General features: G+C 43.3%; 1 protein-coding gene across 1 annotated transcript; it reads left to right on the forward strand.

The window, feature by feature from the left end:
- Positions 1 to 1,767: 1,767 nt before the first annotated feature.
- RANGAP1 (Ran GTPase activating protein 1) lies at positions 1,768 to 20,357 on the forward strand. Its single transcript, XM_009877265.1, has 15 exons — positions 1,768 to 1,901; positions 3,363 to 3,490; positions 4,416 to 4,475; positions 5,134 to 5,313; positions 6,589 to 6,723; positions 7,874 to 8,032; positions 8,221 to 8,334; positions 9,866 to 9,965; positions 10,715 to 10,799; positions 11,202 to 11,358; positions 11,846 to 11,959; positions 12,322 to 12,424; positions 14,116 to 14,204; positions 16,097 to 16,218; positions 20,288 to 20,357. Exons 1-15 carry the CDS (start codon positions 1,790 to 1,792, stop codon positions 20,355 to 20,357), a joined length of 1,728 nt encoding a protein of 575 aa, XP_009875567.1. The 5' UTR covers positions 1,768 to 1,789.
- Positions 20,358 to 21,106: the final 749 nt, after the last annotated feature.

The following is a 21,106-nucleotide window of genomic DNA, read 5'->3' on the forward strand; positions in this document are numbered from 1 at the left end:
GGTGTCAATAAAACGTTCGGCCAAACTAATTTATTTTTTCTTTTTGCTGCATCGTACGGTAACGAGGAAGCCTCTCTTGAGGCATTTCCAGATCTTGGTTTTATTTGCTAAACGTGTTACCTCCTCAATATTTCTTTTTTTTTTTTTTAAAGGGTTACCCTGCAGAACAACCAGCGGTGAAGAGATCTCTGGTAGGTTGGTGAGTGGGTGTGGCTGACATATTTGCAATAAAACGTGCATCAGGATGCGATGATGTAGTTAATATGTTGAAATTAGGAAGTAGCCTGTATGGAAGGGGAAGCTAAAAGGGAGTGAGTACACCTTTGTAGAAGAGTATCATAGTAGAATAGAACTAATTTTTTTAACAAGAGAATGGTGAGGTGTTTAAAAGTAAAGTTAAAAATTGGACTAGGTGAACAGACTGACGTCTTCAGATTTTAACTTTTATTCCTGCCTGGTAAAGCCTTCGCGGGTTGGAGGATGTCCTCCCTTTCTTCCTCTTCAGTGTTGGATTGGTAGAGGTTGGGAATGTCCGTCAGTCTGGTGTCTTTGTGGCCTGGCAGGGGTGCAGTAGGTTATGTGAGCGTCTTCCTACTGGCAGTACCTGTGTGAGAGGATGGTCATCCTAGAAGAGTGGTGTTGATCAGCCTTGGGGATGTTTTTTCACCCACGTCCAAAAACAACACTAAAGTTCATGAAAGTTGAAGAGAAGCCATACTTCGGGGAAGCTGAAGGCAAATACTTTGTAGCTAGGTATCAGGAGAAAAGGGTGTGTGTACAGATTCCGTTTAGCAAAGAGCCGCAAGAGTGTAGGGCCACTTCTAAGTCAGACAAGACCAGAAGGGAGCCACTTTTCTGTTGTAGAAATGAACCTGTCTACTGACACCAGAAGTGTTTTTAATAAGCATGTTGCTTCTGAGCACTCTTTGTGTGTGGTCTTCTATTCCAGCAAAGGTGCTGGGGTAAGAAACATGCTCCATTTATGAAGGGAGGCCAGTTACTTCACGCAGTGACTGATACTCCTTAAATAATGGCATGCAGATGCTACTAGGCATGGCTAGCTTCAAACTTGTGCTTCACGCAGAATGTTTGCTAATCTGTCATCAGTGTAAGATGTTTAATGTATGTGATAAATCCCTGTGAGACACCTGAAAAGAAAGAGATAAACCTCAGAGAAATTTTTGTGTGCAACACACGTGATGTTTTCAGCAGCTCAGTGTTTCTAGAACTCTGCTGACATGGACACTGCTGGGCATATCACTGAAAAGGAAAAACAGTTGTGTTCACTCTAGCTTGCTTTGAGAACAGAGGCAATCACAGAATCACAGAATGTTAGGGGTTGGAAGGGACCTCAAAAGATCATCTAGTCCAGCCCACCCACCAGAGCAGTGTGTATAGTTAAAGGGTGGGTTTTGGGGAGTGAGGAATATTGTGTTTTAATTGTAAAAGTGTTACGCAAAGTAATGTCTTAATGTGGCCTTAATCCATAGTTTTAGCTACTGGTTATTTACGAAGGGTAACAACTTCATCAAAACCCAAGTCTTGTCAGTACTGGGAGAATCAACACCATCTGACTGGTTGGCTTTGCAATATTAATCTGGTCTAGTTGTCAGAAGTGAGCTATAGGGAAAATGCTAATAACACTGAAAGCTCAGTAAGAATCTCGGGGAAAAAACCCACGTTAGTATTCAAATAAATGTGATTATTTATACAGATTATATATTGTAGTTTGCTTTCTTGATGTTGACAGTTTCTTTTGACAGCTCTTTACATTTGGAAAAGCAGAAAAATGGCGTCAGAAGACATCACTAAGCTTGCAGAGTCACTCGCCAAAACCAAAGTGGGTGGTGGACAGTTGAGTTTCAAAGGCCAGAGCCTTAAACTCAATACAGCTGAAGACGGTAAGAGAAAACACCCTTGTGTTTGGGAAGTGTCCCACTGAAATTCTAAACTCTTGTGGTAAACCTCCTGCTAATCCTGCACGGCTAGGTTATTGTAGTGTTAGGTGTGATGGAAGGGTCTTTCAGCTGCAGCTGCTTGTGACAGACATACTTCCTTCCCTTCCTGTACCCTGCTTTAACCTGGTGTCCTGGCAATGCTACAGCTGGGGAAATTGAGGTTTGGCTCCCTGGTGTGTAATTCTTGTCGTCTTAGTGTTCTCTCAAGTGCATTTGACAGTCACCGTGCATTAGAAGTCAGGGCTGCTTTTAAGAACAGTAAGCAAGTGGATGGTAGCTCTTGGAACAAGTAGATGCTTCAAAGAGCCATGCACAGAGGAATGGGCTGATGGCTAGTCCACTGCAATAGTCCAGTTTCTTTCCAAATTCTGATCAATGGGGTAGACTCTTGTTGTTTGTTTTTTTTTTTTCCGCAGAATTTCTCTTGGTAGTGTTTGTGTGTTTCCAAATTAAAAATGTCTTGCAGTGGCTGATAATGTAGGAAATATCTGGAAAATATGTATATCTTTAAATCAACATTTCCACCACATCAAGAAATGACATGTTCTTCAAAGAAGTTATTTGCTGTGACACGTACCTTTTTTACTGCTTCCATAGGTGATTTTTTTTTTTTTATATGTCATTTTGGTATCATTGAGTCGTAGAATGGTTTGGATTGGAAGGGACCTTTAGAGGTCATCTAGTCCAACAGCCCCTGCAGTGAGTTGGGACATTGTCAACTACAGGAAGTTGCTCAGAGCCCTGTCCAACCTAATCTTATGGGGATGGAGTTTCTGCCATCTCTCTGGGCAACCTCTTTCAGCATCCTCCCTGTAAAAGATTTCAGTGTAGTGCAAAGGCACTGAGGGAAGATGTTATGGGGAAAGGCTTTGGAGCCTGGGAATGATAGCAAGCACCCAGTGACAGGAGAGAGTCTGCAAGCTGCTCCTGTGTCTTGCATAGGATTACTCTAGAGTTGAATTATTCCACCCTGACATATTTGCTAAACAAGCATCTACTTTTGTCAGTCAATGGAAACTTCTTCCTGTTGATGTGGCACCAATCCCTATCAGCTCCTTAGTTCTTGTATCTTTGTAGGTGCATGCAATCCAGCTTCTAAACTATATGCTGAATGGCAGAGGAATCTTTCTTATAAGTAACGAAGCTTACTCTTGCAAATAGAAGGACTATCGGAGAATATAACTAGAAATAAATTATAAAAAGGCAAGGTGGAGACTGGAGAATGTTCTTTCTGGTGACCTGACACTTTAGCTGTTCTCCATTGCTGTTTCAGGATTTTTTCAGGAAGTGTTGCTCAGCTGTTTCCACTACAGGTAGAGTTGAGCAAGTATTGCTGCATCAGAGTGTTACTGTGATACTTGAAACAATAGTTAAAAGGCCAATAAGACTGTCTGCTTTTTGCAGCTGAGGAAGTGATCAAGCAAATTGAGGAATTTGATGGCCTGGAAGCATTGTGCCTGGAAGGCAACACAGTGGGTGTGGAGGCAGCAAAGGTTATCGCCAAAGCCTTGGAGAAGAAATCGGAGCTCAAGGTGAGATCCTCATGCAGGTGGTGGTGAAGGGGAAGAAGTAACATAAGAATACTGAAGGCATATCTACACTCTTCCTGCAGTAGCTTGGCTTGAGTTAGCCCCAAAGCTTGCTTCGTGGTTCTTCCAGTAGGAAGAGCAACCATATGAAAATATGGCAGAACCTGGGGACTTTAGGAATGCTTTCTGCATTCTTAACTGTTCCTGTTCAGAAGGCTTCCAGTCTTCAAGCCGGGAAGCTGGGCGAGGAAGAGCCTCTCTGCGGAGGAAGCATCTACAAACCAAACACGTGTGGCAACAGAACTGAAGTTCTAATGGAAAAGTTGGGTTAAATCATCTGGAGAATGATCAGACCTAAAAAACTGAGTATTCAGAGGTTGCTTGAATAGGGAAGAAATAATGGAGGAAATGCACCAGGAGATTTTTCTGTGTCCAAACTGTTTTTCCCAGCTACTGTTGTAGCTAAATGCTAGGATGCTGTGCTGCTAGAGGCACTGTCCTTTGCAGGAGAGGAATATGAAACATAGGTTCACATTAATCATGCAAGTTTGGCTTTTCAAGCAAGTCCAGATTGTTGAGCTCCGTGCCTTAGCAAAATCCGCATTCCTAATGTATCCTTCAGTTTCCTGCTGCTTTTTTCCTGTGCTAATTTTCTCAGCAGAGGATAATTCCATCTTGAATGCAAGCAAGAATTATTGTATACTGTTTTTTACAGTGTCCATTTCAGAGGCTTTATGTCCTTGCAAGTGAAGTAATTGTGATGTTAGTTCTTGCAGCAAATTAGTACAATTAAATGACAAGCCCAAGGGAAGGCAGATGGTATTAAGCCTTCCCCAGTGATGTAATGTGGATTGTATGTATAAACCTCTGTACAATTCTGTTGTCCTAAATATTTTAATGGTTTCTATCTGTGCGTTTCTTATTTTAGAGGTGTCATTGGAGTGACATGTTCACAGGGAGAGTAAGGTCTGAGATCCCTCCTGCTTTGGTAAGTAAAAACTAGATCTGAGACTTCTGACTAATATAACTTCTCTCACCTCTCATGTTTTTTGTGGGAGTTTTTTTTAGTACTGAGCTGATCTTTCTCTAAATTGTTAACATGGAATGTCTTGGAATAGGTGAGCAATTATTTTTTACTCCTTCTGTATGAGCTGATAAAAGGCCAAATGCAAGTCCATGCTAGTAAAGAAGCTTGTCACTGGGGAAAATATCTTCATCATCCAATAGACAGAATGGGAATCAAGCTTTCTAAATAAAAGCATGTGGCCATTTCTTCTAAGAGCATTACAGACCTCCCCGCCTCCTTGAGTCCTGTGAAGCAACAACATGATAAAATCAACAGAATGAAACCAATGTTTTTAGCAGTGTAGAGGGGAAAATTCACTTTGAAAAATATATATTTAGCCTAAGGGGATGGGATAACCACAGGGTGGTTATCCAGAAGTTATCTTTAGCTTAATTTGCAAAACTTCTCTGGTTTTAGCTGTAAAGTTTTATTCCCCATGCAGCTCTGCCATTTGTCTTCAAAATGGATCTTTTTTTTTTTTTTTTGCAGCATCACTGTTGTACCTAGGCACTGCAGTGATGCTGTCACTGAAAGTTGTCTGCTCCCTCCCTCCCACCCACTGCCATCTGTTTCCTTCCAGATCTCTTTGGGGGATGCACTCATCACTGCTGGAGCCCAGCTGGTGGAACTGGACCTGAGTGACAATGCCTTTGGGCCAGACGGTGTGCGGGGCTTTGAGGCGCTACTGAAGAGCCCTGCATGCTATACCCTACAGGAACTCAAGCTCAATAACTGTGGCATGGGCATTGGTGGTGGCAAGGTAAGGCTTGTCTGCTTTTTGGGAATGTGGTCAGAGCCAGAACTTGGCTCCAGACCGCCCTGCACAGAATGACAGAATGGTTGAGGTTGGAAGAAATCTTTAGTGGTTGTCTAGTTCAACTCCCCTGCTCAGGGCAACTAGACCAGGTTGCTCAGGGCTCTGTCTAGACAGGTTTTGAATATCTCAAAGGATGGAGATTTCATGGCTCTCTGGATGGCCTATCCCAGTGTTTAACAACCCTCAGTTTTTCTTGTGTTTAAATAGAATTTTCTCTGCATCAGTTTGTGTGCATTTGTTTCTGGCTCTGCCTTCTTTACACCACCTTCTCCTTCTGTTCCGTTATTCTGGCTGTTCTTACACATGAATAAGATCTCCCCCAGAGCCTTCTCTTCTCCAGCTTTAATAAGCCCAGCTCTCAGCATTCTCTCACTATATAAAATTCTCCGATTCCTTAATTATCTTTGAGGCCTTTTGCAGGACTCGATCTGGTATGTCCATGTAGGAGCCTGGAACCAAACCTGATACTCGGATGCTTTTCACAGGGCTGAGTAGTAGAGAAGAGTTGCTTCCCTTGACCTGCTGACAATGCTTTCTCCAAGGCAGCCCAGCAGACTGACTTTGCTGCAAGTTCATATTGCCAGCTCATAGTCAACTTCTCACCCATTGGGACTCCTAGGTTCTTCTCTGCCAAGCTGTTTTGCCCCCAGTTGACCCCCAGCTTATGCTGGTGAATGTGGGGTTTTTTGTCCCCATTTGCAGGACGTGAATTTCTCCTTAAACTTAATGACATTCTCATTGTCCTATTTCTCCAGTCAAGATCGCTTCCCTTTACATGTTTTCGTAGATAAATTTCTGAATTATTAAAAACTTGTCTGTTTCTCCAGGGTAGGAAAACAGTTCTATCCTAAACATTAGATTCCATGTCAAGAGAGCTGTTAGCCTTGGAGTTGAGAGAACAGGGCTATCAAGCCTAGCGTTGAAGGGACTCCTGTTGGATGGAACAGAAAACCATTATCAATGAGATCATGGATGTTTGTTTGCCTTTTTAAGAATCAGATGTTCCTAATGGGGTTGCTGTATTTTAATGTTGTGAAATTATTACTTCTTGCCTAAGACAGTAGCATGCAGTTACATTTTTGTTATATACCCTACTATAAAAGCAGGTTCATGTCAGTGGTGACTCAAGTATTTCTTGAGAGCTGGGTATACAAACCACACTTGGATTTCTCCAGAACGAGATGCTGAGGTAGTAGAAACCGCTTGTTTTATTTTTAGATATTAGCAGCCGCTCTGAAAGGGTGTCACAGGAAATCAAGTGCCCAGGGCAAGCCTCTTGCTTTAAAAATATTTGTGGCTGGTAGAAATCGTCTGGAGAATGATGGTGCCACTGCCCTGGCTGAAGCCTTTGGGGTAAGTACCAAACCAGAATTTCTTGATAGCAAATTGAAGCAAGGCGTGCTTAATTGCTAATGTTAAAGCTAATGCACACAGAGCTTACCTCAGCTTGGAGGCAGGGGGCTGGTTGTTGGTTCAATAAAGTCGTGATATTGTTTGCTGCTGAAACTGAGGTCTTCAGCAACTGCGTCTAGACTTGATGGCTGAATGTTTCCGTGACCGAAGTTGCCAAGCACATATAAATACTAGCTGTGTAGTAACTCCAGGGAGAGTAATTTAACAGTAGTCCTATTCCTTCTCTCTGTGCTAATGGAGGTTGTCTGGCACTGTGGCAGGTGTACCAGCTGGCCTCTTGAGTGCTTCTTTGCCGAACTGTTCAATTATCTGGTGAGAACAACCGAATGTTTTTGCTAGGATCATCCTGTGAGGGTTTGACATGATGCCTAGCTTTCTTAAGCTGTCACAGGCCAACTTGCACTTTTATTGGAGGAAGAGAAATCACTGGTTGTGACCACCTTTCTCTCCTCCATTGCTGCTAAATTGACTTCTGAATTATGATGCATAGTGTAAGGTATGTTTACAATGATATTTCAGGCTATAGGTTCTTTTTGTGAAGAGCTGGCTGGATGTGGTTTTTGACTAACCGGTAATCATGGTAAAAATGACTTCTTAAATACCTGAGAGACAAAGTGATTCACAAGGAATTCAGACTGAATGGCACTACCAGAAAGGGATTCATTACTGTGTTTCGTGACATGCTGTTTAGTCCATAAACTGTGTTCAGACTAATTTTTTTACAGATTTGCTTCTGCAGTCAGGGCAAAATGCAGATCTTAATTAGAAAAATACTGTGCCCAGTGAGGTTGCTTGATCTATTTCTGTGTTGAACTACAGGTGAAGAAGTCTTGCTTTAGGATATCTAGAGCAGGAACATGAGGAAGGTGATAGTTGTGACTCAGGGCTTTGTGTTAATCTGGTACTTGCCATGAGCCAGCAATTTCATTTAGGTTTGTGACATAAGTACTAGCAAATAATTTATGTAGAAGAGCTAAGGGAGGTTTGAGTTGGAAAAAAATAATCTTAAGCAAATCCTACAGTAGAGCACTATAATCTTGAGTTGAAGTGTGTCTCCTAACAGTGTTTTTTCATCTGCATCTTTTCCCAGATCATTGGGACTCTAGAAGAGGTCCATATGCCACAAAATGGAATTAACCATCCTGGCATCACGGCACTGGCCCAGACCTTTGCTATCAACCCTCTACTTAAGGTTATAAACTTGAACGACAACACCTTTACAGAGAAAGGAGCTGTAGCCATGGCAGAGGTGAGTTGTTCTAAGCTGTTGTTTTGGATTTGTCTTCTGTCTCCCAGTCTTCTTGAATATAGTTAATGTTAGCACCTCTGGGTTGGTGGAGCCACATGCCACACTGCGGTGGGAAAGATGACCTTCCAGGACTGATAGGACGTTTGTTTACGTGCAGTCTGTACTTTCAAATTTGTGCTGTCTTGCAGACGCTGAAGGCGCTTCGCCAGATTGAAGTGATCAACTTTGGCGACTGCCTGGTGCGTTCAAAGGGTGCTGTGGCTATCGCTGATGCTGTTAAAGAAGGGCTTCATAAATTAAAGGTATTTTGTCTAGTTGCTGTTCAGTTTTGAATCTCTCTTGAAAAAGCCTCGGTTTGCATTTCCTGGGTTTCTGTCCATTCTTAGAGGACTACTGATTGTCTTAAAGTGGAATTCACTTCAGTGCAGACTCTGGGCTCACAACTTGAAAGCAATAAGCTTTATTGTGGGTCGGTCACATCCAGCTGACTATCCTATATGAAGGTGTACCAGTGATCTGTTCAGACTCCACTAGATGTTTTTGAAGCTGTTGGACAGCTCAGCAAGTGCTATTTAAGCAATCTGTTAATGGAAGTATCTGATTTTAGAACCTCTCAGAGTCATGAGTGGAGACTGAGACATCCCTCTTCATGAACAGCATGTAATCTCTTCAGAGTTTCAGGCTTCATTTGGTTTTCTTTGTTAGGCCATGTATCAGAAGTCCAAATATTTTTAGGTTTTGGCAATGCCTCAGCCTTCTCTGTCAGTATTTGCGAAGGACTTGCAGTTGACAATGTTCTAGACAGGCCTAAGTCTGGTCAATAATGTAAGTCGACTGGGATCTCTAGAAACAGCTGCTGTGGGTCACAGTTGCACTGAGACACATGGTGGACACGTAATTCCTAATCTTGGAAGCTTATAGTCAAAGACAAAAATTCAGCTGAGTGCTAATATTTATTTACATGTATGAACATGGTACAGAAAGGAATGTAGGTGCTTTGTGATGTGATATCCCTTGCTTAGGCTTCTGCTGGTTCTGCTGGAACCTATGTGTGAGTCTTCCAGGAAAATTTAAGTAAGGATTCGAACTGGGGGTATTGAGATGAACAGCTAGAAATTAAATGCTTTTTTTTTCTAGAGCAGAAGTGATTAAGGGAGGGTAGCATGAAGCAGTCGTAGCTGATGCATTCATTTCAAGGACTGCTTCCCTTTTGCTGTTAATATTAAATCTCGTCTCAGGAAAGGGGTGATTGAGTATGATGTGGAATGGTGGGGGATGGTGCCTGGCAGTTGAACAACTTTACTCTTGCAAGTCTGTCCACACTGTTTCTCTACTGGCTGTGTTTATCAGAGGTAGTGCCCACTTGTAGTTTGCCTTTTGAAGGCCTTAACTTCCAACCTAAGTGTTCGAAAGAGAGTGTGCAAGTCCTTTTGGCATAGTGGCTACCCTTCTTCAGTAGGACTTACTGGTGTGTGAATTCTGAAATGCTCTTGTGACCCTCAGATAAGCGAAGATCCCCAGACAGCCAATTGCTAAGGACTGAAATGTCTGTTACCATTTAGGTGAGCAGTCAGAACAGCATGGTCTCTGTGACTGTTTTAGTAAAGTGGTTACCTTCAGTAGCGCTGCCCTTAACAATATGGTGTTTCAAAATGCCCCTTTTAGATGTATGACGGGAGCAGTATCTGTCAGGTTTTATTTTCAATTAAAAATACTTTTTTTGCTGAGACCATCTTCAAATGAGAGTCTTTCCACATTTGTGAGCACATGAAGCTTATGGGGATGATTGATGTTAATAGGAGTTCTGCAAACAAATGTTGTTGTGCTTCTTAGGAATTGAATTTGTCCTTCTGTGAGATCAAACGAGATGCTGCTCTGACTGTTGCTGAAGCTATTGAAGATAAGGCAGGATTAGAGAAGTTGGATCTCAATGGTACGTAGATTTTGCTTGATCAAAGTATGTGTTGTCTAAGGCCAACTAGAAACCACCAGGAAGAATGTTGACCGTATCACATCTTCTAGACTTGCACTTGTCAGCATTTAAAAAAATGGTTCTCTGAGAGTAGCTGAACTTAGATGACCTCGGGACAGGAAGCAGTTCTATCTGACAGCTTTCTTAAGCCATGAATTTAGTTAATTGTTAAAGTTAAGCAGTTTCAGTACATGTTGTAAGTTGGGAAGATTAAATTGATACCTATACCTGTTTTAGTTAAACTTTTTTTCAGCTGTTCGTTTTGATCTCAGTTATTTCATACTTGCAAACAAAACCCTCTGTGCACATCTCTGTGAAAGAGCGAGAGAACTTTGACCGATGTTGGCTTTTGCTCTTCGTACCCTGGGTCACTGCGTTTCAGTGGTACTGACTGTGCTGTGTGTCCTTCTTTTGGAAGCACTGACAACAAGAACTGTTTATAGAAATAAATGGCAGGAAGTCTCTCAAAGACAGTCTGAAAAATGAGGAGGTTTGTTTGTCTCCAGCCATTGCCTAATGCTGCTGAAATCTGTTCAACAACTGTTTGTTTCTGATAACCAAAGGCTGCGTAGCTGCCTCTGCGGGCTTCTCTAGAAATGGCTGATACTCAATTTCAGAAAGAAGAGATAGACGAGAATCTACATCGAAATCCTCAATGAACAGACTTGTGCACATTTGTTAAGTTTGCTCCCTTTCTCCTGTCAACCTAGGGAACTGTCTGGGAGAAGAGGGGTGCGAGCAGCTCCAGGAGATCCTTGAAGGCTTCAATATGGGAGCTGTGCTGGGATCCTTGAGGTACGCAGGGTACCAGAGTTTAAATCGGAATTTTTCTGACAGTTTTCATTAACATTTCCATTCACCTGTCTGTTTTAAAATAAAAATTGTGATACTGCAGATGGGTGTTGGCCTGAGTGTGCAGCATGGAGCAACAGACAAAGGTTTCCATGAGCAGGATAAGCCATGTGTCTTGTTTTCATCGATGGGTTTATCTTAGTCTTGGTTACTGATTGCATTCTTCATGCTTTGCTTGCGGATGACTGAAACATGAGCATCTTCTTAACTCTGTGCATGGAAATGTACTTCTTGCAGTAAGACTTGAGGGGAGGCTGCTTTTTGGTTCTAGAAGAATGTTTTGAGTTCCAGCATACAAGAAGTGCGAGTGTGCAATTAACGTGATATGTAATTCTCGAACTTTAGTGATGATGAAGGGGAGGAGGAGGAGGAGGATGAAGAAGAGGAGGAGGAGGATGAAGATGAAGAGGAGGAAGAGGACGAGGAGGAACAGCAACAGCTGAAGGAGAGAGGACAGGAAGAAAAAGAGTCACTGACTCCTAAGAAGAGAATTGATTCACAGGTAAGCTTATTTCCCGATGCCTTCATGTGCCATCAGCTGGAGGAGAGTCAGGATAGAAATGAGATCTGGAGTGAGTCTGAACTTGAAGTGCTGGCAGATGTTTGTGTTCCTGCACGGGCTGGCGCTGTGGTAACAGTCGGAGAGATAGTGTGCAGGAAGAAAAGACAATGGAGGACTTGAAAACGCATTGTGTTAAAACATGCACGTGCATACCTGTGTGGAGGAGAAGGCTGTAGCAAACATGGGTAGAAAAGGTCTTCCCATGTCTGGAAAACGGTGGGAGCCTTGTACGTGCAGTGCCATATGCAGTCGTGCTGCCATATTCTGGCTCTTCCAACCCTGGATTCATTCTGGCCTCAAGTAGTTTTCAAATAGAACAAATCCTGACCTGATGTACCTCTGTCCTGACCTGTCCTATGGGCCTCTGCTGCTGAACTGATTTATTTACTTCCAAGAGTAAACTTGAGATGGATTCTGCCTGTTTCAGGATTCAACTACAGTGCCATCTCCTCCTGTGGATGTTGCCACATTCCTTGCTTTCCCATCACCAGAGAAGCTGCTGCGACTAGGACCAAAGTGCTCTGTGCTGATAGCCCAGCAGGTAGGTGAGCCAGTACTGGGCTTGATTCTCTCTCAGAATCTTTTTTTAATCCCCAGAGGTGATAATTTTCTTGAGACTTAGACTTGTATCTTCTCCTCAGGGATCCCAAGGAAACTTATGGAAGCAGATGATGCAGTTCACGCTTACACTGGCACCAGAGCTTCTACACAGACTAACTTTGTTCCACAGTGTTGCTTACACCTTGTGATACAGCCAAGGCAGAGCTGGTGTTGGTCAGCTGAAGGCTGTAATTCTTGTCACATTCCTAGCAGAGACACATCTTCTTTAGCTGATGAGCAGTAAAGTGAATGGCCCTTGATTTTGTTTTTTGACTTTTTTTTCTCTTTAAACTTGTCTTTCAGACAGATACAGCTGATGTAGAGAAAGTAGTTACAACTCTCCTAAGGATATCCTCGGTCTTCAAGGATGAAGCTCCAGTGAAAACAGCAGTGCATGAAACAACAGGTGACTGGACTTTTCTTCACTTCGTGGAGTGACCTGATTCAGTGTCGAGAACACCAGCGTGATGCAGAGAAACGCCCCTGTGGGCCAGGCATTGAATTCTCTGTCCCTGGCAGCAGGAAAATCCTGAAAACAAAGTACTAAGCTGTGCTTTGCTGTTGCGTGGAGTGAAAGTAGAGATTTGTTCTGAACTTAGCATATCTTGTGTTTCCAAAGTTTTATGAGGAGTGGCTGTTGTAGTGGCTGTCTCAGTAGACCTGTGCTGCCCTTACTGGATTTCCTTGACGCTTGGCTGACAAAGGCCAGTAGTTGTATGTTCTGAGCATAGTTACTTTCTCAGGGCTTTTAAAATAAAAAGTGTTTTGCAGACAGTAGCCTTTACAGTGTAGTACTAAGAGACTGAGAAGAGTGGCCTCTTAATGTCTCTTCTTATCACTCTGAAACATCTAATTTCATGAAGCAGAGATTTGCCACATGGGACAAAGCACAGAAGCTAATGTACAGGCAAGGGACTGTGTATTGTGGAGCAGTGATTCAAGTCAGATCTGAATTTTGGGTGGACTAACCCTTCATGTTTTCACTTGGAAATGGGAATTCCCAAACTCTCCTGGGCATCTGACCACTGACTTACCATTTTCAACCCCTCCTCAGTACAGGTCCCCTATGCATGAGCTACTTATCGATATTGTGCAAAAGAACTGGAACAATTATTTTTAAAATCACTTAAAAATTCTTGCAGCAAATGAATGTGCATCTCCCTAGTCTGGAATGCCTTTGTTTGGAATATATAGACATGGTGAAACTGAACCTGTTGTCTGTAGTATAATAGAGTTTCCTGCAGTTGGTTATGGGTCCAATCAGCCAAAAATGGTCAGTTGGCAGCTCACTGAGGCTACTGCTGGCCTTGACTCCTGCCCGTTGTGAGTCGTCTCCAACAAAAACTGGAGCACAGGAGACTCCTGTTGCCTGAAGTGTGCTTGTGTATGTATTTGTCTCGATCGCAGTTCCATACCACTCCTGCTCCTCAGGGAAATTGTCCTTAGGGACAATTACTTTCCTTCCAGAAAAGTAACCATCAGCTAACAATGCGGTCCCTGGTTCATGTCTGATGCTGTTTTACAGCCACTCTAGTGAGTTCTGCCCATTCTAAGAAACTCAGATGGTCAGAAATTGGTGATTTGCCTACCTTGTAGATATGAGAGGCTAAAGCACTGGTTTGCCTGTAGCTCCTGAGGGAGCCCAGAAAACAGCTGAGCAAGTTTTCTCATGTTCTCGTTCATTGTTGTCTCAAGCAAGAAGTAAATTCTTGCTGGCCTTTTAAAATGCCAAGACTAACTCTTGCTGCTCTACTTTATCTGATCATATATATATGCATGTATGTACACAGCATCACAGCATGCATGTTCACGTGCATTTAGTAGAGTGTTTTGTGGTGCGTGAGACTGAGGTCAAATTGCATCTGAAACTTGGCAGTCGGAATTTGGGGGTTTCTTTGCAGTTTTTGTTGGATTTTTTTGATGTTTCAGAGATTTTACCTAGTTCCCCTGTAGACAACTAGAATCTTAACAGATATAATCTGTCAAAACTCTAACAGTTGATAGATACTGAGGTCCTGTATGATCCATCTTGATCTTAAAATCCATAAAAGCATCCCTTTCTGTGATGTTTAATAGGATGCATTTATTTCTTTTTAGATGCCTTGATGAGAAAAGCTTTCACTTCTGCCACATTTAATTCGGATGCATTCGTCACAAGCCTCTTGGTCCACATGGGATTACTTAAGGTGAGGAAGCAGGAAAGAGTTAAGTTATGGTCTGTTTAGGCTGTTGAAGACCAGATCTACTGGGTTTTGGGTAATTATGTTGCCATGGAAGCAGCTGGGTGCCTTTGCATGCCCAGTGCCCAGGGACAATAGAAGTCTGCAGGTCCAGCAGAAATGGCAAATTGCAAGGTTGCATTAGGATGAAGGGGGTGTCAGCTCTTTGTACCTCATCTGCTTGATGTGCTCTGCATTCTTACCTAAAGGTAAGGAGGGTTGGGTAAGGAAATAGTGCTGCTGCTGGACTGTGGTGTCTATAAAAAGCCATGTCTAGGAGTCTAATCTACAATATTATTAGCTAATGTGATTCCTTAGGGCACCTCTTAGTAGCATGGCTCAGAAACATATATCCAGCTACTCATGCTAGATCAGTAGTGTTCATGCTTTGGAGTGTCTTTGCCAAATACTGGAGTCAAACGTAGTTACATGAAATAAAGTTTCTCATAAGGAAGGATGGAGGGTCAGTAGGAAACCTGCAAATTGCGTTAGAATACCTGTAGCTTTACTTTCAGTGAGGTGACCAGGGAGAGGTTCTGACTGCAAACTTAAAAAGTTCCTTTGCCTACTTGTGCTGCAAGGGTTAATGTTTCTTGCCGCCTCAAGACCTGGAAGTTGAGAACAGAAATTTGGACCAAACCAGTTATAAACTACAGAATAATTGTAATGTCTGTTTTAGCAGCCTGCTCTTAATTAGGTTTGTAGATTTCCTTTTGGTAACACCCAGTGTGAGTGCAGAGAGCTGTTGATATGCTTGGACCCATCTTATTTTCCTAAAGATCAGTTTAGCCTTTCCCTCACGTGCAATGGACCAATGCTGAGCTTCCCACTTCTCAGACAGTTCAACAAAACCAGAGACGGCTCTGTGTTCGGCAGAATGCTGGTTTCAGGACAGCCACCCACCTTTTATCCCGTACAGAAAATAGCAAGTATGCATGAGGCACAACTCACAGACCTTGTGTTCCACAAGAACTCTTTCAGACCAAGAAGTGGCATTGATAATAAAAACATTGAGCATCAGCCAGATGATTGTTTGTCCTGTGAGATACAGAGGACTGTTGATGAATTTGGTGTATGTGGAGAGGGAGCAGCTTCCATTGCTTCCTGACCCATGTAGCTGGAAGCACATGAACAACAGGTATCCTTAGCACCATGAAATGCAAGGTCATGTAGGAACACAGGTCCAGATCCTGCCTATGAAGCAAAGGGCTTTAGTTGGGATGGCAGTGGAGAAATAGATGAAAACAAAATAAGAGCAGGTACATGTAGTTTAACACCACATTGGGAGCAAGAGTAACTTGTGCATCGAGTAAGTGGGGGAGCAACTATAGAGATGACTATTTTTAGCTTTATCTTGGATGTAATTGAGAGATGAGTTCTGGAAGTACTACATCAGGTTCTGGACAAAGCCTGCTGAAGACCTGGAGACAGTAGAAAAATGAGCTACAGAAGTATTATTCTGTAATAAAATTTTGTGTGATTAAGGCAACTGGATTCTTTATGAATTGAAGCCTGGTGGAATTCCTTAGGAGAACCCATTGACACAGGGCCTCTGAGAGGATTTGGCTGTTTCACTTGCAAGTTAATTACTTCTCTTTTCCCCATTGTTGCTGCTGTCACTGACTAAGTTCTAACTGGTAAGTACTAGAATGTTGTTGATGCTGGTGCTGGGAAGCTCTCAAGTTGGCTGCGTTTGTCTTGAGCAACATTGCACTTAGTCTAGGGAGCAGCTTTCTCTCCTGCAGTGTATGGCAACACTTCATTTGACGGAGAATTCATTGCCCTCTGTGAACTAGAGTGGATTAGATAAAATAGCAGTTGTCTGATGTCTGACTTCCTTTTTCTTCTCCGTTTCTCAGAGTGAAGAGAAGGTCAAAGCTGTCCCAAGCCTCTATGGTATTCTTATGACCTTGAACCATATGGTCCAGCAAGATTACTTCCCCAAATCCCTAGCTCCAGTTCTCTCTGCTTTTGTCACAAAGTGAGTATTGTATGTGCTTTGCAGTCTTTTCCACAGGAGCGAGGAAAAGTGAGAATTAATAGCTACGTCCGAGCGGTTCTGTTAAGGCCCAGTAAATATCTGTTCTGAAATTAAGGATTAATAGTTTGATAGGCCTCTACTTTTATTTTGCTTACTCTGGAATGTAAGGTTTAGAGTAAAAAAATCTTGATTCTAAAGAAAAAGTGATGGAAAGGTGGCTTTGCAACTAACTGACTCTGAAGCAGAGACTGATGTCAGTCACAGAAAAGGTGTTTTGAGCTGAAGGAAATCTGCTGGGTTTCTATCCACTGCTCAAGTTAACTGTGAGTATGTGGGATCTAACTGTGCCCTACAGCTCATCCTTCTGAGAATGAGGGGTCAGCAGAGCTCTCCCTGAATCATCATGCTGCGTAACACTGAACACCAGCAGATCAAAGCAGCACAAAGACTGAAGTCATTCTGAATGAAACTTCCTACACTGACAGCAACAAGGATTTTTTTCTGAGAACTCAATTGGGAGCATAAGTGTTGAAGAAGCTGCTGCCTCTATTGTTATAGTATAGATATAGAATCAACTCCTGCCCCTACCTGCTTTAGTTTCCATAACGTCTTAAAGCATAGAGAATGCAATAGCAGTGGTAGCTGTATCTCTTCTGGATTAAATCAGTGTGAACTTTAGCGCCGATGTGGTTTAGAAAAACACCTCAAATAGTCCTTTCCTCAAGAGAGCGAGGACTTGAGCGGCCAAGAGGAGAAACAGTCCAAAATTGTCACTAAGCAAAACTAGCAGAGATCTGAAATCCATTTGGAACTTGGTGGCTCTTTGACTCAACGTGGACTGTGTGCCATGTAGGGTGAGAGCAGCTTTTTATCAGGTTCCAGAACAAGGCTTAAGCCTTCCTGATTTTCCTAGTGTGGGGAATATGCTGAAGCTTGGGATCTCCTGCTGCTGAAAGGCAGAGGCGTCGAATACTTGGGGTCAGTACGAAACATGGGCAATAAGGATGTGCAGTCAGGTACCAGTACTCAGTCTTCTCTTAGTTGCACTGGCATTGGAAGCAGGCTGGTTGTGACGGGGAGAATTTATGCCAAACATCAGTGTGGCTGAAGCTGTACAAGCTGATGTGTTGTAGTGGCAGGTGCCCGGCAACCAGCCACGCTAAGGTTAGTTTTGGAAAATGAAGCTGTGTAACTGCTTGTTTACGTGTGTGCAAATGCTAACCTGGAGGCCTTTCCGCTGGAGCAGTATCAAGTAGGTACGTGCAGCGTAAGGATCTGATACCAGCCCTAAAATAAACGGATGAAGAAAATGTTGGCTTACTTCATCAGGCACTAATTATGCAAAGACCCAGCTTAAGCGAAACAGGTACCACTTAATGTCCATCAGCCCCAGCCCTCCAAACAGGGGATTTAAATCACTTGAAGCTGAGAATACAGAAAAGGGGACACTGGTTCAGTGCATTAGACCTTTCTAATTGTTTGTGTCAGATTCCAGTGCCTAGAGTAGCCCCATAGCTCCACCTGCCATGTCTCTCTAAACAAATCTGCTCGCAAAAGACACTTGTCCCCCTCTCCTTGTATGTATGTAGACCTCTCCTGGGCTCCAGGCCTGCAAAATGCCAATAAATATTTTTCATCTTTAGATGATACTGTATGTGATAAAATAAGAATAAAACTCTGGTATTAATGAATTCATCACCAAAAATTCCATTGAATCCATAGCCAGCACTGCATTACAAGAGGGGGGAAATCTCTTTCTGAGATTGTTCGAAGACTCTCTATGAAAGTTGTGTGAGAGGCAAGAGCACCTCACAGTAGAAGGCGGATCTGTGTGCCTGCCCCTGGTGTGCAAGGCTGCTAATGCCAAGGGGGCCACATCCCTGGTGACGTGAAGTTCTCGGAGCCAAAGCTTTCTCTGATTTGCAAACCCCTCTGTTGCAAGGTGTGATGTTATCCTGGGGAAACTTATGTCCTGTGCAGCATAAGGAAGGCAACAGTATATACAAGCGATACGCTTTTCTGTCTTCTAAGTGCATATAGTTCTTAAAATGCTTTCCCTAAGGGAACGAGAACAGCTATTAAATCCTTTAGAGCTGCCTGGAGAGAACAGTGACAGAGTCCATTAAAACAGCTTCTCGTTAACCTGCGCCCCTTGTCTTTTCTTGGAATTCCAGACAAAATCACATCCTAACCTCAAATCAGACCTCTAACTGGTTAACCTAGCAATCTGCAGAGCTCTTTTTGGCTCTGTTTCTGCAACGTATGCACTTCCCCTGTGTCAAATCCCTGCGTCCTTCACTTGCGGCAAACTGGTGTGAGCTTTTGTGATACTCTAGATTTTTTTTTTCCTTTAGAATTGCAGGTAGCTCTTTTGGGCTTCTGGAGCTCTAAAGTTCTTGTAGCTGCCAAAGCGAGAGCTCTGCTGCGTTTTGCTGCCAGGGACTTCTGGAGTAGTCATTGTTCTCTTTTGTGACAATTTGTGATCGTAGGTAGTGCTCTTCATTCAAAAATAATAAATTATAGATATGGACTGTAAGCAGCAGCCATCTTGCTCTGCTGCCGTCAGTCCTTATTTTCTTTCTTTTGGACGCAAGAGGGTGCTGTGAAGCTACATTTGCTTTTCCGCAATTTTTTTAGGTGGAAACACTGAAAGTATGTGGATGTCTGCCTGCCTGCTTGTGACTTGCTGGAGGTGGTGGTGGCTTTTTTGGTTTTTTTTTTTTAAATAACGGTTGGGGTTTTTTTAGAGTTTTGGGGTGAGTTGTGGGTTTTTTCCTGCTTTTTGCTGTTAGGTTGGATTACATAACTTCAACAGGCTGTAGCCCAGAGCAGTGGGCGATGTAACTCCACAGCAAGTAGGGAGGTGCACTTAGTGTTAGAGGAGGTTTGGTATTAGGAGTAGAGACTGAGGGTGCTCGGCTGTGATCAGCACCAGCAGTTCAGGTTCTCTTTATTCCCAAAACACAAGTCACTGCCTAGGCAGAAACAGTGTGCTCCTTGGAAGCAGGGCTGGGTCTTCCTAAAATGAGTGAAATACCTCACGTGGCCACTCTGAAGATAAACTCCAAGTTGTAATTGCCTTCTGTGTGTTCAGTGTGTGGAGTGTTGGATCACTCTTGGGGGGAAAAAAGGAGTTAATTCTGCTCCGGGATGTGCTTCTGATAAATTGCAGCAGATAGTGAAGCTCTGTACCAAACACCTCTGCAGCTATTACCCACGTGCTGTAAATCCAGATATTAACTCCTTGGCACCTGCCAAGATATTCCAGTCCTTAGTTCAGCTCACCTTTCTTTCCCAAATCAAGTAGACCTCACTGCCATTTGTTATTAGTTTGCCTATGGTGAGATGGGAGAGAGGTAAAACTAATGACTTCCATTCTCAGAACAGTGGAAAACGTTGGATTAAACTTCTTCAAAGGCAGTTCCTGAATGGATGGATATATAGATCATTAAAAGCTTTTGTGACGCTTGGAGAATAGTTAACCTGTGGAAACAGAAATATGTGTTACTGAGAGGCAGTGGGAAAGTTTGGGAGATTTAGCTCCCCTGTTAACCCTGCTGTGGTTGTGTATTTCCATCGTGCGCTTTCAAGGACTGGGTTGTTCTGCGTAAGGCAGGCAGGCCTCGCTATTGCAATCCCGGTGCCAGGCCCTTCCAAATGATGCTCTGCAGGTTCCTTGGGCTGTTCCTGAGACACCCAGCAAAACCAGTCAGGTGTTACCTGACCTCAGGGGTGAGGAGGGCAGGAGGTTACGTTGCCTCTATTAAAGACTTGAAAAGCCTGAGACCAAAGTCACTATCAGGTCATTAGACAGCAAGTGACTTGGCGAGAAAAGATTTGAGTATGAGCAGGCTTTTCTTCTGCATTTTGGGGCCCTGAGCAGAGGATCTATATGGAGAAGCCGAGTGCCAGAAGAGAGGGAAAGGGAGTTCCACCTCCACCTACTTTGGCTTCAGGGCATGCAAGCCCAGCAAGTTTGAAATAGTGTTTATTGGGTCATTCAAAGTCAGATACAAAGCAGTTCTTAGATTTAGTATTTTAAATATATCTCTCTCTCCTCTTTCCACAGGCCAAATCGTGCTCTTGACTCCTGTTCCTTTGCTCGCCACATGCTCTTACAAACCCTCCACCAACTGTAAGAGATGAGATGTGCTACTGTGCCCTTCCCTCCTCGTCCTCCACACAGGACTGTTATCAGCAGAGAACTCAGAGCTGCGTGATGGGAGAGCACCTCGAAGCCCATACAGACATGTCCTTTTTTTCTTTTTCTTCCCTTTTTTTTTCCCCTCCCCTCCCTGTAGGAGGTCTGTCCTTCCTTCTGCTTTCATAAACTCAGACAAATCCTGCTAAATTTTTGGTTTTTTCTACTCCTCATGAAGTGACTCTCTGGTGGGCAGGGCAGGTACTTGTGCTAGAATAAGTTAGTGCTGCTCTGAAGAAAAGAGTTCTCCACTGTGGGCATGCTGGGAAGGGTGTGCCAAGACTAACACGAGGCCCTGAAGCACGCTCGTCAGGATCAACCCAGTTGTGCATTTTATTTTATTTTATTTTATTGGACTGTGACTCCTGCCTGATAGCATTCAGCCCTCTGCAGGAGGGGGGCTACGTTGCTGCTGCTGCCCCTGCTTCTCTGGGCCTGGGGAATGCTTTACCCACTTCTGCCAACGGGTCAGAGGGACAAGGTGTGCTCCCCTTTACTTCTTCTTTCCAGTCCAGGTGTCAATGGCAGTGTGCGGCTGATTTGTGTTTTAAAATATACTGCTCCCCTGCTGCTGTGGCTTGGGATATTCGTGTGGTGTGGCTGACCCTTGTGGCCATTGCTTAAGGGAGAAAGCATATTTTTACTTGTAAATTTTTTTGCAGTCATCTGTGTCATTCCATCTTCCTT

The sequence above is a fragment of the Apaloderma vittatum genome, unplaced genomic scaffold (genome assembly GCF_000703405.1).
Source record: "Apaloderma vittatum isolate BGI_N311 unplaced genomic scaffold, ASM70340v1 scaffold19809, whole genome shotgun sequence".
NCBI lineage: Eukaryota > Metazoa > Chordata > Aves > Trogoniformes > Trogonidae > Apaloderma > Apaloderma vittatum.

Bases quoted from the DNA above. Each gene is read 5' to 3' on its own strand.
- RANGAP1 (XM_009877265.1), top strand. From the start codon at position 1,790: ATGGCGTCAGAAGACATCACTAAGCTTGCAGAGTCACTCGCCAAAACC. The intron at 11,960-12,321 runs GTAGGTGAGCCA...CTTGTCTTTCAG, and splicing joins CTGTGCTGATAGCCCAGCAG to ACAGATACAGCTGATGTAGA. The intron at 14,205-16,096 runs GTGAGGAAGCAG...TCCGTTTCTCAG, and splicing joins TCCACATGGGATTACTTAAG to AGTGAAGAGAAGGTCAAAGC.